The 27789-nt window shown below is 40.3% G+C and overlaps 1 protein-coding gene across 1 annotated transcript in view; it reads left to right on the forward strand.

Annotated features, from left to right (window-relative positions):
* MAOB (monoamine oxidase B) overlaps positions 1 to 27789 on the forward strand; it is a 54375-nt gene that overhangs the window by 12087 nt on the left and 14499 nt on the right. The window contains exons 2-9 of the mRNA XM_063181755.1: positions 6245 to 6339; positions 7168 to 7305; positions 18578 to 18682; positions 19389 to 19480; positions 22730 to 22871; positions 24311 to 24460; positions 26643 to 26802; positions 27527 to 27623. Of these exons, the coding sequence (XP_063037825.1) occupies positions 6245 to 6339; positions 7168 to 7305; positions 18578 to 18682; positions 19389 to 19480; positions 22730 to 22871; positions 24311 to 24460; positions 26643 to 26802; positions 27527 to 27623 (979 nt within the window). The remainder of the gene's footprint in view (positions 1 to 6244; positions 6340 to 7167; positions 7306 to 18577; positions 18683 to 19388; positions 19481 to 22729; positions 22872 to 24310; positions 24461 to 26642; positions 26803 to 27526; positions 27624 to 27789) is intronic.

Genomic DNA, 27789 nt, shown 5'->3' on the forward strand with positions numbered 1-27789 from the left:
TTTTTGTTTGAATTTTTGAGTAATTATGTCTAAGCAGCGGCAAAATATATTCTTCCACTAACTGATCTGATTTTTACATGCTTGAAACTTAATTCCTGATTGATGGAGTGTTTTCTCTCTTTCCCCCTCAATTTACCTCACCTGCTTGGGGCATGTTCCTCTCAGTTTCTTCTTACGGACTTCAGCTATGTTGACCATTAATGGTGGTGTTCTCCCCAAATGTCCTTCTGCAGCATTAACAGATGGATTTTGTTTCTTTGGGTACAGTGCAGCAGTTTTGGCCAAATTCATTTATTTGCTGTGTGTATTTTGCCAGTATTCCTGAGCATCAAAAGTGGTAGGTCAGGGATACTGTACAAAGACATCTAATAGTGAGGGAAGTTGTATTTCCCATGTGCTCCTACAGCAGTATCAGCTTCTATAATTTTTTGTAGATTTTGACAGATTTCCTGGTTTTTTTTCCTTAACATTTTTGATACTTCAACTGGGGATTTTAAAATTTATTTATTTGGGTTTGGGTGGTTTTTTTCAGTTTTTTTTTTTTTTTTTTCTTGGAGACTCATCACTTAAATTAAGAAAAGAAGTAGCTTTGCTGGTCAAAAAGAGACTTATATTCAAGATCAAGAAGAAGAATATCAAGATTACTGAAATAACAGGTTAAATGTGTTAAATAACAGCTTAAATGTTTTAAATATCCATGGAAATCTATGAATAATTGAATAATTCTGTTAAAAATACTTGAGTTCATCTACCTTAGACCCTGAACTGAAGTCTTACTTGTCTGTATATAATCAATTGCAGTGTTTCCTTTTTTTGCTGTCAGTCTTGTGAATCATTTCTGCATCCCCCAATTTCTCCATTAACCCCAGGGCAGAGGGCTGTGCTTGTTCTGCAAGCTGTTATCCCATTTCCAAGGTGCATTTTTGGGCACATCCTGATGCTGAGCCTGGTGCAATGTTTGTTCACTGCTCTTCCAAGGCTGCTCTGCCCTCTGGCCCTGTGCAAAGCAGCATCTGCTACCTGACATCTCTGCAGGCTCAGTCATTTAGATGTGGCTGAACAGGTTGACAACCAGGATAAAAAAAATCCTTTGCAAACATATCTTTTGTGTCAAAATAAATACAGGGAGGGAAATTATGGCAAATTCCATGAACTGGAGGAAGTTCTGCATTAAGACCTGCAAGTTAATACAGGACAAGCACAATGGCAGCTTTTCTTCTTGCTCAATGTACAATTTTAGTCAAAGGGAGGAATTTTTGTGGTTATAAGGTGAGCAATTTTTTTTTGCCAGCAATATTAGAAGCTATTATTGAATGCCTGTGGCTTAGAACTTTCTTTTCTCCCTCCGTGAATTAAAATTTAGAATTCGTAGATGATTTTTATAATTATATAAGACAAGCAATTTTTTTTTCCTAGAGAGGAGGTAATAATTATGGAGGAACATGATATAGTAGTGAGTAATACAGAGAAAGTTCAACAGGAATGTCTTCAGAAATTTACAGCTTTTCAGAGATGCAACTTCCAGTCATGTTCTTTCTAATTTTTTTTTTCCCGAAATGCTAAGATTAAAGGGTGTTTCAGTAAAATTGCTGATTCCAGGCAGAATAGAATGGTGTTATTAATTTTAGATTTTATAGAAAATTTGCTTTAAAATACTCTTTAGATGGTCAAATATATTTGATCATTGGGCTACATTGTAGGGCACATGGACGTCAGATGAAAAATGAGACTCTTCTCACATTTGTCAATTCAAATATAAATATGACAAATATAATATTTATATTATATATATTATATTATATATAATAAATATGATAAATATAATATTTATATTATATATATCATTACATATAATATATGTAATATATATAATAATTATATATAATTTTTATATATTAATATAATATATAAAAAGTCTGAATAAGCACACACACATATATATCTAATATCTAATATACATTATATAATATACATTTTATATAATATAAATATTTAATACAATATATAATATATAATATATAATATATAATATATAATATATAATATATAATATATAATATATAATATATAATATGTAATATATAATATATATAATAAATGTTGGGCTCTGTGATCTTGGAAATATTTCTAAGCGTAACGATTTTATGATTTTATTAAATAGCAGTTTGGATTTTGCCCTAGCATAAACATTTAAAATTTTCTGTTTAAAAAAGAATTAAAATCTGAATTAGTCATTCTCTCAGGATAAGAAAACTGTTGATGTCAGGAAGTGAGGTTGTAATGAAGCTGTTTTGTGAAATGGTGCAATTTAAGGCATTTCGTAGGTACAGAGACATCAAACAAGAAAGAAAGAAGTTGGAACTGAGGATGAAATAATTAGTGTGATGATTACATTTGAGTCCACTCTGTGTGAATGCAGATGGCTGCACGGTGGGGAGAGGAATGATTTTCGTGACTTGAACTTGTGTTATAAGACTCTGGGGGAGGCAATCTCCCACCAGCATCTCTGGGTGGCTGCCTTGGGTACCAGGTTGCCATGGTGACAGATGGAGGCTTGCCCAGTTAAGCATCCTCTAAACACGGTGGTATTTTCAGTCTGGGGCTTCAAATAATCATCTTTGCTTCTTTGTTGTTTGCATTAATTACCTGCCTGTTGGTTCTTTGAGCAGAACTGCAGGTGAGGCTGCCTAAACTGTTTGATTTCTGCTGTATCTCTCTCTATATTTGTATGTGGCTCTCTGTGGGGAGAAAGCTGACCTGTGCTGGAACCTGCACCCAATTTCTGTCTTCTGTGAAGTGGTGGCAAAAGTGGCTGAGCCTTATATTGCAATTCAGATCTGATTCTACTGAAATGCTCCTGGGGAGCAGGGGAAGCTGCCTCTGGGTGACAGAACACTGTGCATAGGAGCAATAATAGCATCAGTCACAGTTTTGGATGGTTTTTGCATTTCAATGCAGCTTTTTGCCTTGCTTGTGAGGAATGGGGGCAGTATCAAATATCTGCCTTTTGTTAGTGATGTGTTAGAGTGGCAGGTAAGCCAGAGGCAGTGTTGGAATGTGAAACATGTGAAGGGTTAAACTTCTCAAGAGGAGACCTTATATCATGTGTGACTGATTTTTCCAGGCTTTGCTTCACAGGTATTGTGTGTGCTCTATTTGCAGCAATTGAGGCACTGAGAGACCACTCTGCCTCTTGCCCAGAAAAGAGGCTGTGGTTTGTGGGGTTTTCTGCTGCAAACCTCAACCTCACACCCCAATATTCACATTTTAGTGTTCATTTCCACTTTAATATGCTTTTGCTGCTGTTCCTGGTGCCTTCCCTGCCCTTGTACCACTTTGGCTCAGAGCTCTCCCTCCCAAACATCCACTTCCCTCACTGTTATAATAGTGACAGTCCAAGAGCCCATTTGGGGCCTTGGGTCCAGCTCCAGGAACGGGTGTGGAGTGATGTGGCAGTACTGTGATTCCCAATGTGCGAGGTACCAAAACCAGCAACATTCCCAGCTGGCATTTGCACTGTGATGTGGTCTCTGTCACCAGCAGCCTTGAGTTTCCGTGTTCTGTGTGTGCTGAGAGACCAACTCTGGTCTGTTGCTGTGCCCTCTGACCCTCCTGGGCCTCTTCTTCTTCCATCCTTTTCCTGTTATGTGTTTGTGATGATTTCTGCAGCAAACTTGGGCCCAGAGCAGAGCTGTGAAGTGGCTGAGAGGAAGGGGGGGACCAGCCCTTGAACTGATCAGGCGGTGCTTGGTTTGGGAGCCCTGCAGACTGCATCTCCCAAGCCCCAAGGACACATCCCTGCCCCTGCAGAACTCAGATCTGCTGGAGGATGGGCTTGGACAGGGCAGTGAGATGTTAATGAGCTTGATCCTTCCCTCAACACTGTTCTGGTTGTTGTTTTTGCTTCAGGAAAGAGGAAACTCCTGTCCATCTTTAACAGGTCCATGTGTGAATGTGCCAGGGGGTGGGAGAAAGGTGGCACATGCCCCAAAATGGGGAGTAAACACCGGGTAGGTGCAATCAGGTGGATGAAAGGTGCAGGAGGAAAGGAGGAGGTGGTACCTGGGCTGCCAATCACCTGCAGTTCAGTGGAATCTAGAGAGTTATCCTTTTACAAACTTCTCTGTTGGTTCAGCTCCTGGGAATGAACTGCCTTTGTTCCCAGCTGCACTGCAATGTTTATTCATTAGATTTTAATAAAGAAAGTCAAATCTCATATCCTTTAATCAGTGTTGGTAACTGAATGCTATTAATTGATTACTCAATACCTGTTAGCATGAAAAGCCAGCAGAGACCTTCAGTGACAGCAGCCTTCAGTTTATGCATTCATTCTGTAAATTATTAATAACTGCTATTGATCCTCTCCCAGCTGATGAAATATTTGTCTTTTTTGAAAAGTAACTTCTTTTTTTTCTTTGACAGATAAGCCAGATTTATTTAGGAGATTTGTTGCTTATTTTTTCTCCAGGAGCCAATCTCTCTTTGCAAGTTTTTTGAAGGGGCTGTCTGTGTTAACATACCATGGCTGTTTCTGTGTTATGTTCTTCCTTGGTCTCTTCAAATATTTTTGAGTGTAGTCAAGGCCACTGATCCAGCCAGATGTTTTTGCAATATAATTTCCTCAGTAGGAAGTATGGAAAGACCTTTATCAGTTTCATTACTGGTTTTCTCACAAAACACTTATGTGAAAACCCAAGATAAATAAGCCCATGAAACTAGGGAAAAAAAAAAAGGCAGGAGGGTATGATGTTTTAATGGAAACATCTGCAGCTGCTTTTCAGAAAATGTCAAATTCTTCAGATAGGTCTACATTATTGTAACATTTTTCTTCTCTTTTAAATTTTTTTTAATGGGGGAAAAAAGCAGCTTAACTGCAGCACATTGCAGCAGTTTCACTACAGGGCTAGAAACAGGACTGGGTTCTCCTACCCCCAGTCCATGAGTTGGTGACCAGAATGTTCTGTAGCCTCTCCCCAGGACTGCTATATTTTTTTCATTTTCATTTCATTCACTCCTGCCATGTTAGCTTGGGCCATCTGTTTTTGCTGTCAGCTCTTTTTGCCATTTCTTCCACGGCTGCTTTCTGCTTGGAACAATCTGTTTGGATGACAACTCAAAAACTGCATGTACTAGGACACACAGAGGGAGCTGATTGCATTCTCATGGTAACAAGGCAGGGAGCCAAAAGGAGAGATAAATTATGATGTATGAGTGTGGCTTTCAGCCTGGCCTCTTGCTGAACTTTATTCAGCACATCCTGTTGGTTCAAAAGGATGATACAACCTGCTAGAATCTAACTCTTGTCTTACTAGAAATTCACTTGCAGCCAAAGTAAGCACCTCAGTTTATTTAAATCTCAGTTTGTGTGCTGAAGTAAAAGGCAGAGATGTTCTTAGGAAGCTGAGAGGGTGTGGGCTGGGTTCCCTCCCTGTGCCCCCCTTCCAGTTCTCTTCATTCCCACACTTGCTGCAGGGCTTGACTCTGATATTTTCCACTGCAATTGTGAGGATTTATGACATCACAACTAAAAAGAGATATTGCCCCCTCTGTTTTTACTGTTCCTTCACTTGGGTGTCTCAGCTTCAAGAGTCGCAAGATGGAAATAAAATGTATTAAAAAATGGATGAGAAAAAAGCAATTTTTTGTGGTAGGCTTACCCATACTTTTAATTCTTGTTGCCACACACAGCTGCACATTCTGTCTCTTGGTCAGACCACATGTTCTTCTGGAGATGAAACCTCTGACCTGACTGTGTGGGAACTTTGCTACTGTGCTCCAAAATATTCAGAACTGGAAAGAGAGACATAGAGCAAGTGTCAAGAAAACTTCATTAATTTAGAACAATCATAATAATACTTCTTACCTTTTTGTTGTTTTTGGGGTTATATAAAAATGAAATGCTGGGGAGGGCAGCTTTCTGTTTACAAACAGTAAAGTTTGTAAGTTCTCTGCCTGACTGGGTGACCATTGTACCAAGTGCTGCCTGATGCATCAGAATTCTTGAGCTTGCTCAACACATGTAACATTGGACAACAACTGTTTAATTAGATGGCTTCAGTTCCTTTTAATGATTATTGGGTTTTGAGGATTTTAATTCCACCACCTCACCACTCTGGTACAGTGTTTGAATGAAAAAATCAGGATTTGGATGGACAGCTATGAGAGTATTTACATATCAAATCACAAGAGCTGTGCAGTGCATACACAGAAGTATTCCTTAATTCCTTTTCTTTTTATCCTTTAGGTCTCTCAGCAGCCAAGCTACTGACTGAGTCAGGCCTGAATGTGGTGCTGCTGGAAGCCAATGACAGAGTTGGTGGAAGAACTTTCACCGTAAGGGTAATTATCCCCAGGGCCATTTTTATACCACATATTCATACTTACAGAGTGTGCCATGTGAGGGAAAATTTCTAGAGTACCAGCAGGTGGGAAATTTCCTGATGTTGTACCAATAAGAGAAGGGAAAGACTGGTAGGATGGTGGGGATAGAATATTTCTGCGATCTTCAGGCTCTGGATTCATCCACCTGGGATGGAGAACACAATGAGCTAAGTTTCAAAATCATTTCCTGGGGAAGGCACTGCAGAAATCACTATGGAAGAAACACACATGAGGCCAACCATGCTGTATTGAGCTGAACTGTGGCATGGCCATACAGAGTGGTGTAGGGCAGAGGAGTGTCAGGGCTGGTTGGGAAATAGAACAACTTCTGCTCTGTCTTGATGTGGGACACCTCCTCTCACTCTGCCCACTGGAAAATCTTGCCTGTGCTGCTTCCTAGGGTAGTGTGTTTTAAACTGGTCATTGGTGAGATGCCTGAGTGAGCAAGAGCTGCACAAATGTCTCTGACTCTCCTCTCTCTGCCTGCCAGGCTCTTTCCTCTTTTTAAGGCTGCAATGTAACAATGAGTCACCTATTCTGGTTATGAACTCCAAATTATAATCAACATGCTGGTTAGGAACTCAGTAATCACCACACCAGAACTCTACCAAAGCATTTGTTTTCCATGGGGAGAAGAATCTTAGCCAAAATGCCCTGGGAGTATTTAATTTAATTTGATTCTTCTGGATTGCTCTCTTAGCTTGTATGCTATTTACAAAGGGCTTATGTCTTTTGGTTTTGCTTTTTTTTTCTTCCCTTTTGTGTGTGTTGTGTGTGATAAACCAGAATAAGCAAGTTAAATATGTGGACCTTGGAGGGGCTTACGTGGGGCCAACACAGAATCGTCTCCTGAGGCTCTCTAAGGAGCTGGGAATAGAGACATACAAAGTGAATGAAGTTGAGCACCTGATTCACCATGTCAAGGTAAGAGATACTCTGAAGCTGCTGCTGTAAACATGAACATTGAAGTGATCTCCTTTCTCCTTGTTTTCCACTCTTGCTGCAGTGGAGAATACCTGTTTGAGTCTGCAGCATCTGAGTTTGTTGGTTAAAAAAAAATAGGTGTGTTGATAATGAAATCACCAACAAATTTCTGTACTAGGACAAATTATGACACACGCACATCTTTATTTGTGTATCCTATGGGTGCATCCTGTTAACTCATGCTGTGGTTCAGGTTATATGAAGGTTCTCAAAAAACTTCCTTGTTTTAACTCTGTGTTTCATTATGTGCTTAGGAAAAGCCATTGGGCAATGACTGGCAAAATATTTGTAGGTGATGTTTGATCAAAGGTTAAAGACGTTCACAGTTTTTAAACTGTGACTCTTCTGTGCAGGCCAGCTCTGATATGCACTGCCCAAGGTGTCTGAAAATCCCTTTCAGAAGTCCTGGAGGTATTTCCAAGCAGGCTGAAAGTGACATTTATTATGCTGATGAAAGGAACGTGAAAGGCTGTGTCTGGTTGTGCTGATGGGGAGACTTAACATGCAGGGTAGCAAAATAGTAACTGCAAAAGGCTCTGGGAATCAGACAGCCTTGTGGAGGCAGATCTGAGCCTCCACATGGTCTGAAATAGAACAGCTATGGCAAAGCTGTCAAAAAGCCCACGTATTCTCAGTAGTCATTCTCCAAAAGAGCATCCTTTCTCCTTTCCTGATATAGACCAGTGCTGCACTTGCACAGAAGAGACACTTTCCATGTTAAACCCAAGGAAGTTAACTCTGGGTTTCATTGTATGCTTAGGAAAAGCCATTGGGCAATGACTGGCAAAATATTTGTAGTTGATGTTTGATCAAAGGTTAAAGACATTGACAGTTTTTAAAACAGCAACAGAGGAAAGATGTCCTGTCATGTTTTCCATTATTTTTTCCACTCAATTGTTATAAAAAAGAAAACTGTTCTCAAAGTGATTTGCTATGGTGACTGTCTGTAATTACCATTTCTGTGGTAGAACTAATGGATACTTCCACGCTGCTCTGTTTTGTGTGCCTCTGGCATTGCTTTCAAAGCCTGATTTTCTGTTTGTTCACAGTTTTTAGCCTTCAGATCTCCCTAACAGTGACAGGAGGTCATGCCACGAGGGGAAACACTTGACATGGCCAGTCAGGATGTTCAGCTCTTCAGGGCAACCTGCTGTCCTGAAAAGCATGGTGGCATTACAAAACAGTGCCAGAAATCACTGTTTATTGGGGTTGTTCCCAGTCAAGTGTTGAGAGTCTCCAAGGAGAGAGATTCCAGCTGCTGGCTGGGCACTCCCAAGCCATGCTAAGATCCTAAAGGTTGTATGGAAACAGTTTGTAGGCTCAATTGCCTGTAGGAGTTCCTGAAGAGAGGAGGGAGAGAACTCTGTGCCAGAACTCCCTGCTAGCCAAGCAAGAGGTAAAGAGAAGAGATAATTCCACAGTCAGCAGCACATCCTTTGCATTTTGTGATTTCATTCATTTAAAATCCTTTATTTCCATTTTTCTCCTGTGTTTATCCAATTGTGGGGAATCATTAGCGTAGTTGAAGAATTACTCACAGTTAAATAATTGGCATGTGAGCACTATATAATAAACATATGCACTGTCTTGTGGCCAAATCTTCAGCATTTCATGTATCTTCAACACATTCCTTGCAGGTTTCTGAACCATGGGGCTTGTCCAGGGTTTCTCTGAAAATGAACAGTGCTCGTGGGCTCCTTGAAATCTGGGCAGTTCTCCCAGGTTGTATATTCAAAGCACACAGAGGGCTGTGTCCCCTGTGTGAATTTGAATTCACATGCTGACCCAAGCTTTGTGACTGTGGTCAAATGTAATTAAATTCTGGACCACAAAATTATCCGAGCCCAGAGAGGCGATGAAACCTAAAGGTTTTAATTCTTCTTTTGCTGCACAAAAATCAGGCATCACAGTGCATCTTGTAAAACCAGCCACTGTTTTTACTTATACCCAAAGGCAAAATAAAGCCTTTCATGGTTAATTAAATTCATTTTAGAGGCTTTTTAATACAAGTAATATATGCAGCTTCTTTGTACTACAAAATGAAAAGAATGCATTTTGTTGATCTCTGGGTGGGTCTCTGCTAATTAGGCTTTACCAGCTTGATTGAGTTGCATGGTTCTTTTCTCCTTTAATCTTTTTTAATGCCAGGTTCTATTGTGAGATTATTTTTGGTCTTGCTTATATGACGTGTGATATTTTCACAGAAACTCAAAATTATGTTTCTTGCCCTAATTTTTTTTTCTTTTCCCTCCACTTGTTAAGCAGCCTTTTCCATGGTCTTTGAAAAGAGATTAGTATGTTCTTTTCATTTTTTAAATACTGGTTCATCAGCCTTAGTGAGAAAATTAGTATAGCTCTGTAAGTAGTATTTGGTAGGCAAATTGCTGCCTGAACACCATTGATTTTTCAATAGCCTAACTGAAATTAGGTTCATAAATCCAGATTTAAGAAGCAAAAGCAGAACTGTCTGAGAAGTCATCATCTCCTAACAGCTCTCCCAGTGGACTGGTAGGCAGATGTAAAATCTGTAAAAATGCCCCTTAAAATGGGAATAAATTCTTAGCTGTCCAGGAGAGGATTCAGGGTCATACCTTAGATATGCACATTTGCAACTTTTGACTATTGGTGTTTATTTTCCTCACCAAAATGACAGCTTTTGTCTTTTAAAAAAACAAAGCTAAGAGCATATAGTCCCAGTAATTTTTACCATGTAACAGTCTCTGGAAAGAATGAAAAATGAAAACGTGCCAATTATTGTAGGGGTTTAATTAACAAATTTTCCTTGTTAATTCAAGCTGTACTTCACTTCTGTGGAGCCTCATTAGCCATGCCAAGTTTCTGCATTTTAAAACACAAATTTACCATATTTTCAGTTGTAACACAGGTTCATTCTCCAAGGTAACTGTGGAACTGGTTTACTCTGCAATCCTAAATCTTTGTGAGGAAACATTTCTTTGTATCAATGGCTTGCCCAGTGAATGCTTTTACATGGTTCCTTTATGTGCTGTGGGGATGATCCACTCTTTGTCCAGCTGTGGTGCCAACTGAACATCCTCTGACCCTATTTTCTACCAGATCTTTTTATGGGATAATGCCATTGATGTTTCTTACAAAATCCACATTATTAAAAATTGGGGAAACATTTGTTCCTTCTAATCTCTGTGTTGTCTCAGGGCAGGCTGTGGATAGAGCTAACAGCTGGCTGAGATAGCTGGCTATTTTCACAACCTGTTGCACCTGAAATATTCCTCTTGTGGTTATAATTGAGTTGTTTCTTTAGTTGTTTTTTCATCAAAAAGGCCCCAGCACCCATCCTGGTGGTATTTCAGGTTAAGATGCTGGGGGAACATGATGCGTCCCCTCCCCTGGTGCTGGAAATGTTCTTGACAGCAACTTGCCACCCCACCATTCCCTCAGTTAAGTTCCCTGGAGTTTCCTCATGCTCATCCCTGTGCCAGCAGCACTGGCTGGAGGTGTCTGAGTGCATGTCATGCCCCCTTGAAGTTTGGCACTATTTTCATACAAAGATTAATAATTGACAGCTCTGGGGAGAGGGGAGAGTGGTGATGGGAGCCCTGCCTGCAGCGCCTCATGAGGGTGAATATTTAATCCTCTGCACACAGTACTTTTAACCAGGACCCCAAATCTGCCCTGATTTTGGCCAGGTTGCCTCCTGATCTACAGTAGACTTGCAGAACTAAATTTTACAGCCCTCTCGGGTGTCATTCATTTTCATCACTATTGTGCTTATTAAAATGCAGTTTGCAGTGGTCTTGTTCATGAATTAGAAATATGATGGTCGTGTTGTATTGGGGTTTAATTAGCAGCTGGATAAGTGACTGCTGTGTCTAAAGCTGCAGAATTTAGTGGTGTTTCTTCTGTGATTTCTGTGATACATGCACTGAAGCTAAGCAATATGATTTATTTAAGCTTTTCACCTGCCTTGTCTGCAAGTCTAAGGGCAGTATCTTCTGGCATAGTCTGTACTACAAAACATACCTACTTAAATGCATTTTTGAATGACCTGATGAAAGTGCTTTCATGTTCTTTGTATATGTCAATTAGAGTGCAGTCAGACAATGGAAAGACTGTGAGACTCAGGGGCTATCGGTTTAAATGAGGTGAAATAGCCTCTCATCTTTTGTGTTCTCTCCTTTTTGGTGACAATTTGTGAACAAGAATTTGGGGAGCTGGGAAGAAGACATCTCAATGTTGAAGAAGCTGGGCATCTGCTGTCTTGAAAAGGAAGCCAAGTAAATCAAAGGCACTTAAATTGCTGCGGGGCCTTGATAGTATCAGGTGGCTTTACTGGAACACAGATCTATGTTATTTTAACCCTTTTCTGGAGATGAGAATGGAGACATTCCTGCCACAAGATGCTGTGTCATTATCACACCCACTTGTAGCTTCAAAAGTGAGTCTGAGGTTGGTCAAGCTCAAGTTGGTGAAAGCATCTTTCAGAGCCCCAGAAGGGGTATCCTACAGTCAGAGAATGAAGAGCAGCTTTTAGCAGGAATATAGGAAAAACTGGACATGTTTGGTGTCACTGGACCTGCCCTGTAAATAGAGGGGCTGTCACAGACATCTTTTTATGAAAAATCCTTTCCTTAGGATTTTTCCTCCTGAGAAGCTGAGAGGCCTCAGGAACAAAATGTAAACAATGATTATCTGCTGGTCTGGAATGCAACAGGTGCATCTGTGATTGGTCTCATGTGGTTGTTTCTAATTAATGGCCAATCACAGTCAGCTGGCTTGGACAGAGAGTCTGAGCCACAAGCCTTTGTTATTTTTCCTTCTTATTCTATTCTTAGCCAGCCTTCTGATGAAATCCTTTCTTCTATTCTTTTAGTATAGTTTTAATATAATATATACCATAAAATAATAAATCAGCCTTCTGAAACATGGAGTCAGATCCTTGTCTCTTCCCTCATCCTAAGACCCCTGTGAACACTGTCACAAGGGGCACCTTCCCTTTTCTCCATGCCAGCCAGCTAGCAGTATTTGCAAGAAGAAATCTCCTAATTAGGACTTTTTAGATTGAAATATAGATATTTGTATTAAAGCAGCTCAAAAGGAGCAATTATGGACAGTAAATCTGCAAAGTGATCTCTGTCAAGGGGGGCTGTAAAGCAGGGTCTTGCAAAGGGTGATTATTGATCAGGAAGATTGAATGGGAGGATGGAAGCTGTGACCTAATGGTAGCATGAGGATGAAAGCAGTAAGAAAAATGAACTGAGAATAAAGTATGCGTTTCTTAATTAAATTTGAGGAGAAAAAAAATCTTCCTGAGTCTCAGCTTTCCCAGACTCCACAGTCAGTTGGTGAGGAGACAAGGAAAAGGACTTGTGCTCCCACCTAGATTATTTAATTGAAGCTGCTGGGAGAAAAGCTTCATTGCATCTGACGGTAGAGCTGATTTTTGTTTCCCTTGAGAAGCTGATTAATGTCTACAGGAAAACAGAATTAGAGAAATGTAAACTGGAGCAACTGGCTGAGCATACTGGGTTTCACATGTCTGTAAAATTTTATGTAAGCTTTCATATTTTTTAGTGACCCTAAAGTCACATTTTACATAAACCCAGTGTTCTAGTTGTGGGACAGTGTGTCTGCTCAGTTATGCTGTGGGCAGATGCTCTTTTGAAGGCTTTCTTTCAAATGAATCCCCACTTTACTTTTGTTTTCATTTATTTATGCCCCACTTATCTCCTTTTTAGAAGGGAAGGAAATTTTTTCTTAAGACTTATTCTAGAAATACTGAATAGTTTTTAAATTATTTTATCCATTTTGTTGACTGGTTAAATTGAAAGGTGTTGAAAGCCTCATACAAGCCCAGTATCAAAGAGTATCTAGAAACAAAGTCCCTATAAATATGTGCTTCAGATCCTCAAGATCCTCAATTTAATTTCTATATCGCTTCAGTGGTGTTTCTCTAATTCTGCTTTCTTTCAAGTATGACAAGTATTTAACAGATTGCGTGACCAGTGCAGCAGAGTAAAGATGGACTTTATTTCCATAATACAACAGAAACAACTTGTTCCCAATTAGCTCCTTTCCTTTTCAGAATGTATATTTCAAGCCACTGTGTCTGGCTCTGCAACACTTAAAATGGAATTAGTTTTCTTAATGAAATTCCCAAGACGTGTTGGCATCCACAGCTGATGAACTCAAATTAAATATTGAAAGATATTTGGATGAAATTTTGGCATGTTTTAATGTTCTAGCTTTGCACCATCAGTTATAAGGATTTTTCTGCTGCAATTAAATTTTGTAGCCTATAGATTTTGTTATCTTTAGAATATCTGTCAGTATAGTAACCAGCTGAGCATTTGAGATCCTGAACAGTTTCAAAATAAAGGGAGCTTAATTGAAGGTCAGCTCTGTTTCTAAGTAGGTTGTAAAATCCCTCTCATTTTGGTCCAGCTACTTGCCATTTTTTAATTGAGAATTATGATTATACAAGAGGCTTAGTCTCAAAAGTGTCTTGTTAGGCGTTATGAATTAAAAACAAAAAAACCCAACCAACCAACAAACCCCCTAAAACCAAAAAACACGTACACACCCAAAAAACAACAAACACACACACACACCCCAAAAACAACAAACACACGCACACACCCCAAAAAGCCCCCCTCAAAAAAACCAGACCAAAATTATACTTTTCCATAAGGCAGCAGAGGAGAAGCGGCATCTGAGACAGGTACAGAGTTACAGCCTGAAGTGGTGCTTTTCTGTTTCTGATTTTCCTTGTCATAGCTTGGGGTTTTACGTTTCCTGAGCTTTGTATGAATGACATTACTGGGATTTTAATCTGAGAAAATGGAATGTGTGTGCTGCACCAGAGCTGTGAATCAGCAGAGGGCACTACGTGCCAATAAACCTGTCTGGCTGTGAATTAACATGCAGAGTGACAGTCTTGCTGAAGTGAGCCTCAGTTAGTCCAAGGTTTAGATGGTTTAGCTGAGGGAATATTTGTGCTCAGTGAGAGCTGACTTTATTTATAAGGTGTTTATACTGTGCTATGAAAAATGCATGGATCGTTGTCACTAGGGGCTTCATTTCACAGTGCTGCATCTCACTCTGGCACCGCCTGGGTGCATAATGTTTAGGGGAGCCTGCAGTTGTCTTGGGTCTGCAAAAGCAGATTTTCTCCTGAGAATCCCACTCTGCATTAAGACAATGATATTTCCTGGCAGTCCTTTCCCATTTGCTCACTGTCACCTTCACAGGAGAAGGCACGTGAGATATGGTCCCTGTGCCTCCCTAAGTGCTGGGGCTGATATTCAAGGGGCTGCTGATATTCAGTTGTCATGTTGTGGGGTTTTTCCCTCTGTAATAACCCATTCCTTAAGCCAGCTATTTGAGCTGAAACAGACCTGGTGTACAAAGAAATCTTATTTCTGTATAAAGAAATCTTATTTCTGCACGACTTACATGGGTCCATCATAACTCAGGCAAATCTTGGTTGACGTGAAACAGATGGCTGAGGAAAATCTACTGAGAATTGTAAAGTTTGTGACAAACACTGGGTTTCTCATTTCCCCGCTGGTTTATTCCTGGGACAGCTGGGTTGCAAGAGTTTCCTCCCTTTAGTTTCATCTTCTTCAGTGAGCTTTAGCCCCCACTGCAGCAAGAGCCTTTGTGAGCAGCAAGTGATCCATGCAATGGCAGTGCTGATGCTGCTGTTGTGGGTTTTTTTGGAGCATTGCAAGTGGCATCACAAAACCATTTCTAAAATTTTATATGCAAATTAAAAAAGGGCAAGAAATAATTCTGAGCATCATAGAACTGGTGTTGAAATACCGTGTCAAATGATTGGAAATAGTGGTTATTGTTGACGGTTTTATACAGCTCTGATTTGGGTATAAAAATATTTGAAAAAGAAATGTGTTGTGCATCTTGGGGCATGCAAGTGTCTTGTTATTCTTTAGAGATTACACACCACCAGGAGGCACAGAGAATGCTTTTCCCAGCAAATAAGCAAATTTTGCCTAATTATCAAAAAGGTTTTTGTGTTTGCAAAAATGCAAATTCAGCACGAGTGAAGCTGAAATGTTTTGGTTTGTTGGTAACTACTCAGAGCCATCTGTAGTCTTTCTTTGCTGCTGCTAATTTTGCTTCTGTGTAGAGCTTAGTCTGGCAGTCTCTTCTCAAACAAAATTCTGATTGACAGCTCCTGGAGTTCTGTTTGTGCAAGAAATAAGGATCAGGCCTTAGGAGATGACTTAGGAGCTCTTGAAAATAACTTTCACAAGAAACTCGCTAACTTTGATGGCTGTTTTTATTTTTTTTCAGGTAGGAGTTTGTGTTCCTTGTGAGACTTCCACCCCAGATTCCTACACATGAGACATAGCCAAGGTTTTGCTTTTGGCAGTTCAAATGCAGTGAAATAGAAGAACAGTAAAACAGAAATATGGTTTGTGTGTCTCTCAGCCTGCGCTCATCAGGAAGCACTGCAGGGAATTCATAAGACTTGAGTTCACTCAGAGGGGATAACTGGGTTAGGGTTGCCTCTGGCAGATCAGGAAGCTCAGAACAAAATCAATAATTAGAATAACCCATTCTGATGCTGTCCTGGTTTTCTTGAGCACAGCAGTATGCTTGTTTCATAACCTATATTTGGGAAATAGCAGGTACTTGAAACCACACTGATAAGCTCTGGCTTTGGAATACTTGCAGGATGCTGACACTGGTGAAGGCTCCAGAGTGCAGAAGTCACAGTAAAACTGATTTTTTGAGGTCATAGGGTCAGTTATGGAATTTTAATGTGCCCCAAATATCTAAAAGATCATTTCCAACTTGGTTCAGATGTTATCACGTGGGACAGGAAGGCACTTGGTCTGAGAGGTTTTGCTCTTCTCTCACAGCCCTTTGGCAGCCAAGTTTGAATTGATGTGTGCCCCAGTGAAAGTTGATTCCATGTGAAGAGATTCCATGGTACTACCCAGATGTTCATGCTAGAACCAAATGCCTCTGATGAAGCAAACTTTTTCTGTTCATCTCCATCTACAGGGACATATTTTCCTGATTCCAGTATTTTCACACAGTTGAGTACAAAAAATGTGGAAATGCACATTTTTTTCATGCTGAATGAAAAACAAAAATAAAGACAACCCTCTGTTTTCTGGGTGAACATGTGCCATAATGTCCATCCTTAAATTAGAAGTGCTGGGTTTCCAACCTTGGTGAATCTAACACATGAAGTGACTGGAGATCTTCTCTGACTGTAACAAAAATTCTGATTGAAAACTTCAAAGAGTTTGATTTTGGCATTGTAAAAACAATAATTTATCCTCCAGAGCACTGCAGAATTAAATTGTTTCCTTGTAGCTACTTCTTGTCCATTTACCAAAGAATTAAATCCTTCCCTCTACATTTTGCTTTCTTCCTGACTTTCATTGCCTTGGTGTTTTTGACAAGGATTCCATTAGGGTCTTTTGTCCATAAAGACTAGGTGAAAAACAGTTTCTTCTTCACTTTCTCTGACCCGTTTGGGAGTTTTGTAAACTAATTTTTTCTTTTTCATTGGTTTGATTTTTTTATTATTGGTTGAGTATCCTTTTTTTTTTTAATTGAAAGTCCTCAAAGTTATTAGCCAGCATTTTTCAAAGTTACATCTCATTTTGTTATTTCTAGACCAAGTTTTGAGTGTTTCAGGATCCCTTTGTGCCCTTCTACTGTATCTTCTGGTGCTTGCAGACACCTGCAGATTTGAATAACGTGCTCTCTGTCTCATTTTTCACAGTATTAATAAAGAGCCTAAATCAAATCAGGCCTGACAATTCTTTAAATAAGTGGTCTTTGGATACTTCTCTTCAAAAAGACACGGTTGTAGTTGTTGTTACCTGGTTATAAATATTAAATCTTGCTGCAGTATGATTTTGTTAAGCCAGTGTAAATACTTTTTTGATGATGTATTGGTGTGGCAGTGCATCAAATATCTATTAAAACTTAGTACTTCTACTGTTTGTTATTCATGCTCATGCAGTCCACACTTAAATATATAATATAAATTTTGAAACATCAGCTGTGGCATTCAATATGGCCTTTATTATTTATCTGTCTATGGACTCCATAATGCATTGTGAAAAAACAAGTACCCAGATAATGCTGGTGAGCCTTTCTTTGTGAATTTTTAAATTAGGCTGCTATTAGGCTGCCATCCATTTGGTCAGACAGGGAAATCCCATGTAAATAAAACAGCTCTACAAATTACCCATTGTCTTCCACTCTTAATTAAGCTAGGCTTTCTGAACAAGTAGTAATGGAGATTTAGATACAAAAAAATCTGACTATTAAATATGTAATGGTGTAATTAGGACATTGGGATTGGTCACACTGTCCCACTCTGTCATTTACAGCTAGGGGTCTTGGGCTAGAAGAATAAGTCTGCTCAGTAAATGCTGAATTTTCTGCAGTGCTGGTAATTTTTAGGTTAGCTGAGATTTTTTTTTTCCCCCAGGAAGATCTCTGAGCTATGATTTAGTGTATAATAACACCACATCTACTTTTGTCTGATTTTGAAAAACAAAAAACCAAACTGCTAAATGCAATTAACAGTTAAGTGTTTTCATGAACAATTAGAAGGGGAAAATAAGTAAAATAAATAACTAAAATAAATAAATATATATGTGTGTATATGTAACTCCTTCTCAGTAGTGAATAGCCAATTTTTCAACTCAGTCAAACCATGTTGTTTCGTCTCATTTTTTGGACTGGTATTAGTGACTCTAATGCAGTTTGGTTGCCCAGAGGTGCTGAATGTGAAGTTTTGAAGGTAAATTATCAGTTCTGCACTGGCTTGCTGAAGTCTGACTTGCTGATTCAGCTGTGTATCACACCAAATTGCACGTGCAGAAGAACAGGAATGACAGAATAACCCCCCAGAGCTGGTTTCCAGGATCTTGTTCAGGTAACCTTTGAGTGTCTCTGAGGATGGAAGACACCACAGCTTCTCTGGGCAATCAGTGCCAGTGCTCAGGCTCCTTCATGGTGAACAAACATTTCCTGATGTTCAGAAGGAACCTCCTGTGTTTTTGTCCTGTATCCTGCACACACAGACAGTGACCCATCAGAAGCTGCCACATGGATTGATTAAATTTGTGCTTTTTGTGAACACTTAACCTTTTGGTGCTTCTTCCCATGCGTGGAGCCCATGATTATGGTTGTCTTTTGGGGTTTTAAACGATGTTTTTGTTTGTTTTTCATCCTTTAGGGTAAATCTTACACCTTTAAAGGCCCATTCCCTCCTATGTGGAATCCCTTGGCCTACCTGGACTACAACAACCTATGGAGGACCATGGATGAGATGGGAAAGGAGGTATGGCATGAGCATTGCAGCTGAATCAGCTCAGCTTGCCTCCCTGAGGGGCAGAGGGAAGGGATTGGGGTGCAGACAGGCAGAGCTGCTCTGCCTTGGGCAAACACAGGGCTGCCAAGAGCAGCCACACATTTTGATGGCCAGAGCACAACTGAGAGTGGCCTCCTGGCAAACTCTTCTGAATCCTGTGCTGCTGAGCCTGTCTGCACACGTCCCTTCATTTTTCTGGCTATGGGAATGTCAGAGTTTATGCCTGTGATTGATTTTTACCACTTTTCCTGATGATTTGGTAAGTGATATTTTAAGAAGCTCGCAGAACTCAAACATTTGTCCTTTTCTACCATGAAATTCGACCTGTGTAGAATTCATTCTTGTCTTGTTTTAGTTTTTTACTGATTTTCCATTGACTGAGCTACAAAATTTGAGAAGAGGTTGCTCTTACTTGTCTGGATAAATGTGAGAGATATGGAATGACTTAGAGACATTTCTTAACTCAAAATCTGTTCTCTATTTTTCAATCTAAAAAAAAACCCCAAAATGTTAAAACAAGCAAACAAAAAACCCCCTCCCCCAAAAACCTTCTCTGTTCAGTGTTACCTGCCAGAAATTTGTAGGCTGAATTAACATTTTAAGACAAGATTATTTGTATTTCTTTGGCACTCATTCACTTGCTGATAAATGCTTTTCTTTATGTCTCCCTCCTTAGATTCCCAATGAAGCTCCATGGAAGGCTCCACGTGCAGAAGAATGGGACAAAATGACTATGCAAGATTTCATAGATAAAGTATGCTGGACAAAGTAAGAAACTTTTTAATGTGAATTATAGTGGCTTATAGTAATATACTTTAGAGCTAAATAACCATTACTGCTTTAAAAACAGATATAGCTATCGCTAAAATGCAGCACTTTTAAAGAAAAGAGTGAGAAAGTTCTGTAATAATGGACCATGACACCTGTCAGCACAATCAGTAGATTCTCTTGCATTTCCCTAACTTTTAAGACAAAAATATAAATAAAATATATTCGAGAAGGATTTTTTCTGAAGAGATGGATAGTACCCTAATCTGTTATGTGCACTTTCCTGCTCTTTACTGTGTGTTCAGCCTTTCAGAGAAAAGTGTTATGGTTACAGCAGGTTTTTGAATCAAACTCTTGATGGAACAACACACATTTATTCTGTGCTGGACCAGCTGATTTTACCAAAGTGCTGTAAAGATAACATTTGTCTTTCAGGGGCACTAAATCACTTTAGAACTCATCATTCTATTGTTCAGCTCTTGCACTATAGGGAAACTGAAAATACTTCCTGGTTTTAGGTATACATCAAAGCAATTTTTCTTTACTTGCCATTCAACAGCAGTTTGATTGTTTTTCTTCTCACTGAAGGGAAAGAAAAAAACCCCATTAATCCTGGTTGCTGAAGAGCAGATTGATTTCTACAGCAACCTCCTCAGAGTTGCTGAGTATCCAACACGTGGCTGCCATGAGCTGGAGCTTGGTGAAGAAACCTGTCAGTGCCCACTGGGGCTGGTGCTGTCGCTGACATTTTTATGGGACATTTTTCTGGCTTCAGGCAGCCTCTAGAGAGAAACATGGCCTTTGCTGTTCATGTTGGGCGTGTTGGAGTGAGTCCAGGTGAGGCCACAAAGATGATCTGAGGGCTGGAGCACCTCTGCTCTGTAGATGGGCTGAGAGGATTGCTCAGCCTGGAGAAGAAAAGGCTCCAGAGAGACTATAGGGCACCTTCCAGTGCCTAAAGGGGCTACAGGAGAGCTAGAGAGGGACTGTGAACAAGGACATTACTAATACGACAAGGGATTCTGGCTTTACACTGAAAGAGGGCAGGGTTAAATTTGATATTTGGAATTATTTTTTTACCACGAGGGTGATAAAGCGTGGCACATGTTGCCCTGACAAGCCCCATCCATGGAAATGCCCAAGGGCAGGCTGGAAGCCACCTGCTCTATGGAAAGTGTCTCTGCCCATGACAGGGAGGTTGGAGCTGGAAGTGATAAAGGACACTTTAAGTTCTTTCACCAGTCCATAGTTCTGTGATTGTTAATGGAAAACAGGCTGTTGTCCAAAAACTTGCAATCTTCTGGTTCATGGTTTTGCTTTCACAAGAGTGACAATTGCACAGAGGCATATAGAAACCCTTTCTCATTTGTGCCATGGTCCATATTGAGTAAAACCAAATGGAAATGTGTGCTGACAGCTGTGCTGGCCCTCTGAGCCTTGGACAGGGTGAGGAGCTGTGCAAGTGAGCAAAGCATCACTCACTGGGGCTCACTCAACATCCTCACATAGCTCATGTGACTGCAGCCATGCTTTTCCCAGCTCTGATGGAATAAGAGTTGACATTTTACCTGAATATTGGCATAAGCTGAAGATGCTTTTCAGATTTTATATGTGCATCTTGGCTTGATTTGCTCTGTTTGTTCAAGATTGAGGTAGCAGGCAGCAGAAATGTCCCACCCTGGAAGGTAATGATCCAGAAGGGCAATCTTTTACTCTTTCCTCTTGTCTAACAGACTGTACAGGGTTGCTTTTGGCTAGAGCTGCCTGCTGGAAATATCTTAAGTGCTCTTGGTTGAAATCATACTGTCATTTCTAGATAAAACATCAGGAACTGAAAAGTAGTGGGAGAAGGTGGCAGAATCTGGTAGAGGGTAACCACCATGTAATAGCATCTGCTTATAAAATATTAATAAATACATGCACACTAGGCAAAATATCTCATAGGTCTGATAGTATTTTACAGTATGTGTTATACAAATGAAAAACTTATACAATTTCTGTATTATTTTTGGCTGTTAAGAATGAATTCGCAGTGCACCCATATTTCAGAAAATGGTCCAGCTTTGTACTTGAGTGGGACTTTGCATTTTTAGAAAGGAAAGAAGATTCCTTTTTCTGTATAGATATAGAGCTCTTTAAACAGTATGTTAGTTACCTTTTTTTTTTTTTTTTAAGTTTGAAGCCTAAAAAAAAAAATGAAAGAAGCAACCAGAATTGGATTCTGTACTGTACTGGTTTTGATGCCTTGAATATGAAGTCTCTATAGAATCTCCATCCCTGTCACTTACAATGCAGTTAAAGTGAGCATCTCCTGGTCCTGTCCATGTCTCTTTCAACTTCTCCTCAGAGCAAAGGCAGAGGGAAGCATTTATTTATAGCAGGAAGAGTATTTTCCTGAGTCTTAAGTAATCCTCTGTCTTAGTGCATCCCAAATTCTTGTACAGGCTCATACAGTAATTTACAGTAGAGCTGCTATGAAAGAACAGGTGACAGGACGTAAAGCAGTGATTCCTTTTCAGACACAGGTCAGTTTTCTGTTTCTGTGTTCATTGCCACTGGATACCAGGACACTTTGAAATACTGAATTGAGCTACCAAAAGTATCCTTTCCTTTTTCTCGACAGACTCTGGCATGAATGCTGTCACTTCTGCTATGGCTTCCTACTTCCATTTCTTTCCTTGCGTTCCAGCCACAAAACTCTCCCTGAGCAGAGGATTGGGCAGTGAATGGATGCTGACTAATCCACAGATGTTAGACAATTAGCTTAGAAAATACCTCTAACTTTTTTTATGGTGGGTTTTGAATAATCTCTGTGCTGTGTTCTTGAGGGGACAGGCATCCAGCAGGGGCAGAGAGAGATGCAGATCTGGTTTGTAACCCAGGAACTGGGGACAGGGTGGTTTTGGAGTCCAGTGAAGACAGGAGGGGCTTGCTGTGCTTAATCCTGAGGCTAGGATGACAGGCTGACTTTGCACTAGTAGCACAAAGTGATATAATCTTGGGCTTTGTCTCTCAATTTCCTAATTTTTCTATAATACAGGAGTGTTTCACTAATATTTTTTTGCAGGATTACTTGAAAAATGTTGCATGAAAGGAATTGATAACTCCTTACTTCTGCTGAAATTAAGGAATCCTTTGCCCCCACGGTGAAAGAAAAGGCTGCCAAAGAGGGGCTCCTGCCTACTCAAGAACAATCTTGTCAGCATTATTCTGTTTTAAAATTAACTAGCTTTCTTGTCTTCGTTGCAGAGCTGCCAAGAGTTTTGCAACTCTGTTTGTGAATGTGGATGTCACTTCTGAGCCCCACGAGGTCTCTGCCCTTTGGTTTTTGTGGTATGTGAAGCAGTGTGGGGGCACAGCACGGATTTTCTCCACGACCAACGGGGGCCAGGTTGGTACTGTCAGCCGTCACCTCCTGCGGCTCTGGGCAGGCCCTGGTTTAATTTCATTTTTTGCTGGTTTATTTTAGTCCAGAGGCATCCATGACTTTTGAGCAAGTAGCACACTGATAACTAGTTTTGTTCATTTACTCTTGAATCTGGATCTTGCAAAATTAGTGTTGGAGATTGCTCCCTACTGATGGCATTGCCCCCAGGGATCAGGAGATTTGTATCTGGCTCTTTTTTTGGATAAAGATTAAAGCATTTACTCTGCTTATCCTCATTGAAAAGAGAAGATTTTACTATGCTTATTTCTGTCACAGTGCTGGAACCATCCTTAGCGCTGCAGAAGCATTTAATGGAGATGGCAATGTCAGCTGCAAGTTAACACTAAAATTGTAGCCCAGAGCAGGGTTCCTAAGAAACAAATTTCCAAGCATTAACACCATTAGGATTTTAAGATCAGTCTAAAGAAAATGAACACCCCTAAATATGGTATTGCTTTGAAATGTTTGCAATCTGGTACATTAGAGCTGCTTCTGCATTTGAGGAAAGTAAAGACACTGTTAATGGTCTTCTACTTGAGAAGTGCAAATTTCACTAATTGTATTAGAAATGGATATATTTTTAGAAATGCTAATTATTTAATCATAAATAAAAATGCAAATACATTAACCACATTAAAATGCATAAATATGCATAGATAAGCAATTACTGTAGGTAATTTAAGTTAAATATGTTTAATTAAATATTATTTGAATTCTGTACTATGTAAGAGATTATTTGAATTTAAGTTGGGTTGAATTACATAGTGCAGCAGACATTTTTTATGTGAGCTATATGACTTCTTATACCTTGTTATTTATTATGAAGATCAGGTTTCCTGTTTCTGATACACAGAGCTCTGCAGGGATGAGTGAGCTTAGAGAAAGGTTTGAAGGTTTAAGCACTTTTCAGAAGTCTTGCTGATTCACACAGACCTGTAGAATCTTATTGGAGACCACATTTGGTGAAGGGATTTTCTTCCAAAGTTACTATTACTTTTAGTTTTGACTAGAGTTCAAATGGTGGTCAAATAGGGGAAGGATTTGAGAAGCTGAAGGAAAGAGGAAGTAAAATGCGTGCACTTCCAGAGACTGCAAAAATTCCCTAAAATGTTTCTATAGCAATGGAAGAAGGGGGTTTGTTTTGGATGCTGAGAGCAATGCTTGTCGTGATCCATGCTCCAGAATCACTGCTCTGCTGAGCTGCTGTATTTGTGTTTCAGGAGAGGAAAACATTCTGTGTTGCAGGAGAGTAAATTCTGTGTTTCAGGAGAGGAAAAACTGCAAAAATTCCCAAAAATGTTTTGATAACAATGGAAGAAGTTGTTTTGAATGCTGAGAGCAATGCTTGCCATGATCCGCGCTCCACAAGCACTGCTCTGCTGAGCTGTTTGTCTGTGTTTCAGGAGAGGAAGTTTGTTGGGGGCTCTGGGCAGATCAGTGAGAAGATGATGGAGCGCCTGGGCGGGCGGGTGAGGCTGCGCAAGCCCGTGGTGCGCATCGACCAGTCCGGGGATGGCGTCATCGTGGAGACCCTGGACCATGAGCTGTATGAGGTGATGCCATGTTGTCACCATCTGTCCTTACCGGGGGGTTTCGTGATGGTTCATGAATTCATCTCAGAGTGCAAAAAACCGACGCGGCACAGGGGGTTTGCAGTATTAATCAAAAACCAATGGGCCTTTATTGAATGACCACAGCAAAATGTATTGGGGAGGAACTGGGGGAAAAGGGAAGAATAAGGAAAAGAGGGAGGAAGAGAAAGGAAGGTATAGTTTAGAAATGGTGAAATTCTTTGATGTCCAGCCAACGGAGTTCACCAGGTCACATCCAGGGAGATCTCAAGGTTCCAGTCCATTCGAGCTCCTGTTATACTCCTTTTTTAAGGGAGAAGGGGATGAATCTTGAAACCAAATCAAAGGTGCTCTATTGTATTTTCTGGGGAAAAATGGTATTTGAAGAAGGGTACACATAGTCCATGTTCTCAGCAGCGGGTGAGAACCATTGTCATCTTGGTTCACTGCTCACACCTGCAACATCCACCTTGCTTTGGTCAGCTTGCCTCCCCCACACACCTCTCCCAGGTTGGGGGTTTCAGTCCCAGTCCTTGGAAGGAGCAGAGGGGCCTTTTCACATGGGGGTTTCATGTCTCAGTCCTTGATGGAGAGGCTTCTTCCATCTCTGTCTGTCACAGTGGTTGTAAGACAGGTGAGGGGTCTTCTGTGGGGACCAACCAAAACCTCAGGAGAAGTCCAGCCAGGCTGAGACGTGGGAAAAATTCCAGGGCTGTGGTTGCAAAAGGGCAAAGTGCCCCTTTTTTCCTTTCACCAGGTTCAGTGTAGCATACAGCAAACACACCTGTGAACAATAGCTTAGAAATGTCAGAAGCTGTGCTCAGGCCTCAGGGTCCTTGGCAAGCAGGGCCAGAATTTCAGACGAGGGTCCTTTTTCTTCAGTGGTCCCCAATCTCTGTCCCTTTCATGACAGTTGTGAGGCAGATGAGGGAAACTTCAGACAGAGACTTACACATGTCCATTAAGAAGTCATTAGTGGTGGCTACAAAACCTTTAGCTTTTCCTTTTTGACTTCTCCAAAGTACAAAAATACAGCAGAGATTTAAGTGGCTATGACAGAAAGTCACACGTTCTCATTGTCCTGAAGCAGCAGCAGTTAACAGAGCTTTAAAGTGCTGCCTAAAAGCAAAGTGTGGGTTCAGACTTTTCCTTTAGTGGCATCTCTTTGTGTTCAGGTACCTTCTGAATTAGAGGGTGATTGTAAGGTGTAAAATGCAATTTATCAACAAACTCTCAGTGAAAAACGCTGCAAGCTTTGCTTCCAAGTTGTAACAGAGGAGTCCAGATGGATGGGAGACTGGTGGACTCATGGAGCACAGTGCCTTCTTTTAAACACCAGGCGAAGGGCAGCTGCCCATCATTTGAACATATGGCTGTTTATGTAATGCTTGCTTGTTATTTAATGAGCAACATTTTGTGAGGGGTTAGTTTTGCAATTCTTATGCTAAATGCCAAAATTGCTCCACAAGATACACCCTGCAGCCTCCCCAGATATCCTCCAAGACTATTAGGGCAGTACACCTGGGTTGAAGTAGGGGAGTATTGTATTTGCTAGGAATGTCCTGACAAAGGCAGGAATGATGAATCTGACTCCATGTTCTCAGAGGCTAATTTATTACTTTATAATAAATAAATATATATTGAAGTATTTATATATATAGTATATATTTTTATATATTTATTGTACACAATATATATTTTTATATTTTATACATATTATATTCTTTAATATATATTATTTTTAATATCTAATAATATATATTAAAGAATAATATATATTAGGAATATATAATATTATAATGTATATTAAAGAATACTATACTATACTAAAGAGTACAGAAAGGATACTTACTGAATGCTAAAAAGATAATAATGAAAACTCGTGACTCTTTCCAGAGTCCCCACACAGCTTGGCCCTGGTTGGCCAAAGAGTTAGAACAACTCCCACCAGAATCCAATGAAACAATCACCTGTGGGTAAACAATCTCCAAACACATTCCACATGGGCACAACACAGGAGAAGCAAGTGAGATAAGAATTGTTTTCCTTTTCTCTGAGGCCTCTCAACCTCCCAGGAGAAAAACCCTGGGCAAAGGAATTTTTTCAGAGAATGTGAATGCCACAGGGGAGAATGTATTTGGCTTATGGATATTTTCTTTTCCAGGCCAAATACGTGATCAGTGCCATTCCCCCGGCTCTCTGTTTGAAGATTCATTTCAACCCACCTTTGCCCCCAATGAGGAACCAGCTCATCAACAGGATCCCCATGGGCTCAGTCATCAAGTGCATCGTGTACTACAAGGAAACTTTCTGGAGGAAGAAGGGTATTGCATTTTAATGGAAAGGAATAGTAGTGACAGAGAGAGGGATGAGAGTACCTGGCAACAGAACAGACTCTTTGATCAGAGCATGCTAAACCTTAGAAGGAGACTTCATATTTTTCTATGCCTTTTTTGCCTTCCCCTGTGAGACAAACGTGAGAGTTTGGATGGGAGGAGAGGATGGGCAAGGGAATGAGAAAAGGAGATAGTCATGAAGGGAGAATTCATTCCTGCCTTGGTTGTTCTGTGGTCCTCTCCCTGAGTGGCACCTGGGTATGGGATGAGCCCCTCTCACTTGTGCAGGGTTGTGAAGGTACAAGTGATGTGTGATGGAAGGGCCTGCAAAAATGCTGCTTTCTGGATGGGCTGGTCAGCATTAACTGAAGGTGGCTTCCCACAGACATCCCCAGCAGGGCCAGTCATCCTGGGCTCCTCTGACATGCTGAATGCTTCCATCATGACTCCTCCTTTGGAATTCACTGAATCCAAGGCAAACTGCAATGCAGTAACACCCACTTCTCATTAATGGCTGTAATGAGCCCACATCTGTTCGCCTACAAATATCACTCGCCCCCCACCTTTGTTAATTAAATTGAGGGTTCTGGATCCTGACATGTTCTGGCTGTTAGTTTGGGATGGATAAGCAGGAGGTGACTGAGTATTTTACAACTTCTTGGAAGCTCCTCTGTTTTGATTCATGGCTGCTTTTCCACCTTGTTCTTGCCAGGGTATTGTGGTACCATGATCATTGAAGATGAGGAAGCTGCAATTGGTCTAACACTTGATGACACTAAGCCTGATGGAAGTTTTCCTGCCATAATAGGGTAAGGAACAAGGAAAGTGTCCTTTCTAGTTAATGCTTTTTTTTTTTTTTTTTTTGTCATAGAGGCAACAAGTGGAAAACCTGATACTTTTGAAAGAAAATACTTAAAAATATTTAAAAGTTGAGTTTCTCAGTGCATGGTGATGTTCTGTGATTGTTTTACTTCA

The sequence above is a fragment of the Melospiza melodia genome, chromosome 2 (assembly GCF_035770615.1).
Source record: "Melospiza melodia melodia isolate bMelMel2 chromosome 2, bMelMel2.pri, whole genome shotgun sequence".
Lineage (NCBI taxonomy): Eukaryota > Metazoa > Chordata > Aves > Passeriformes > Passerellidae > Melospiza > Melospiza melodia.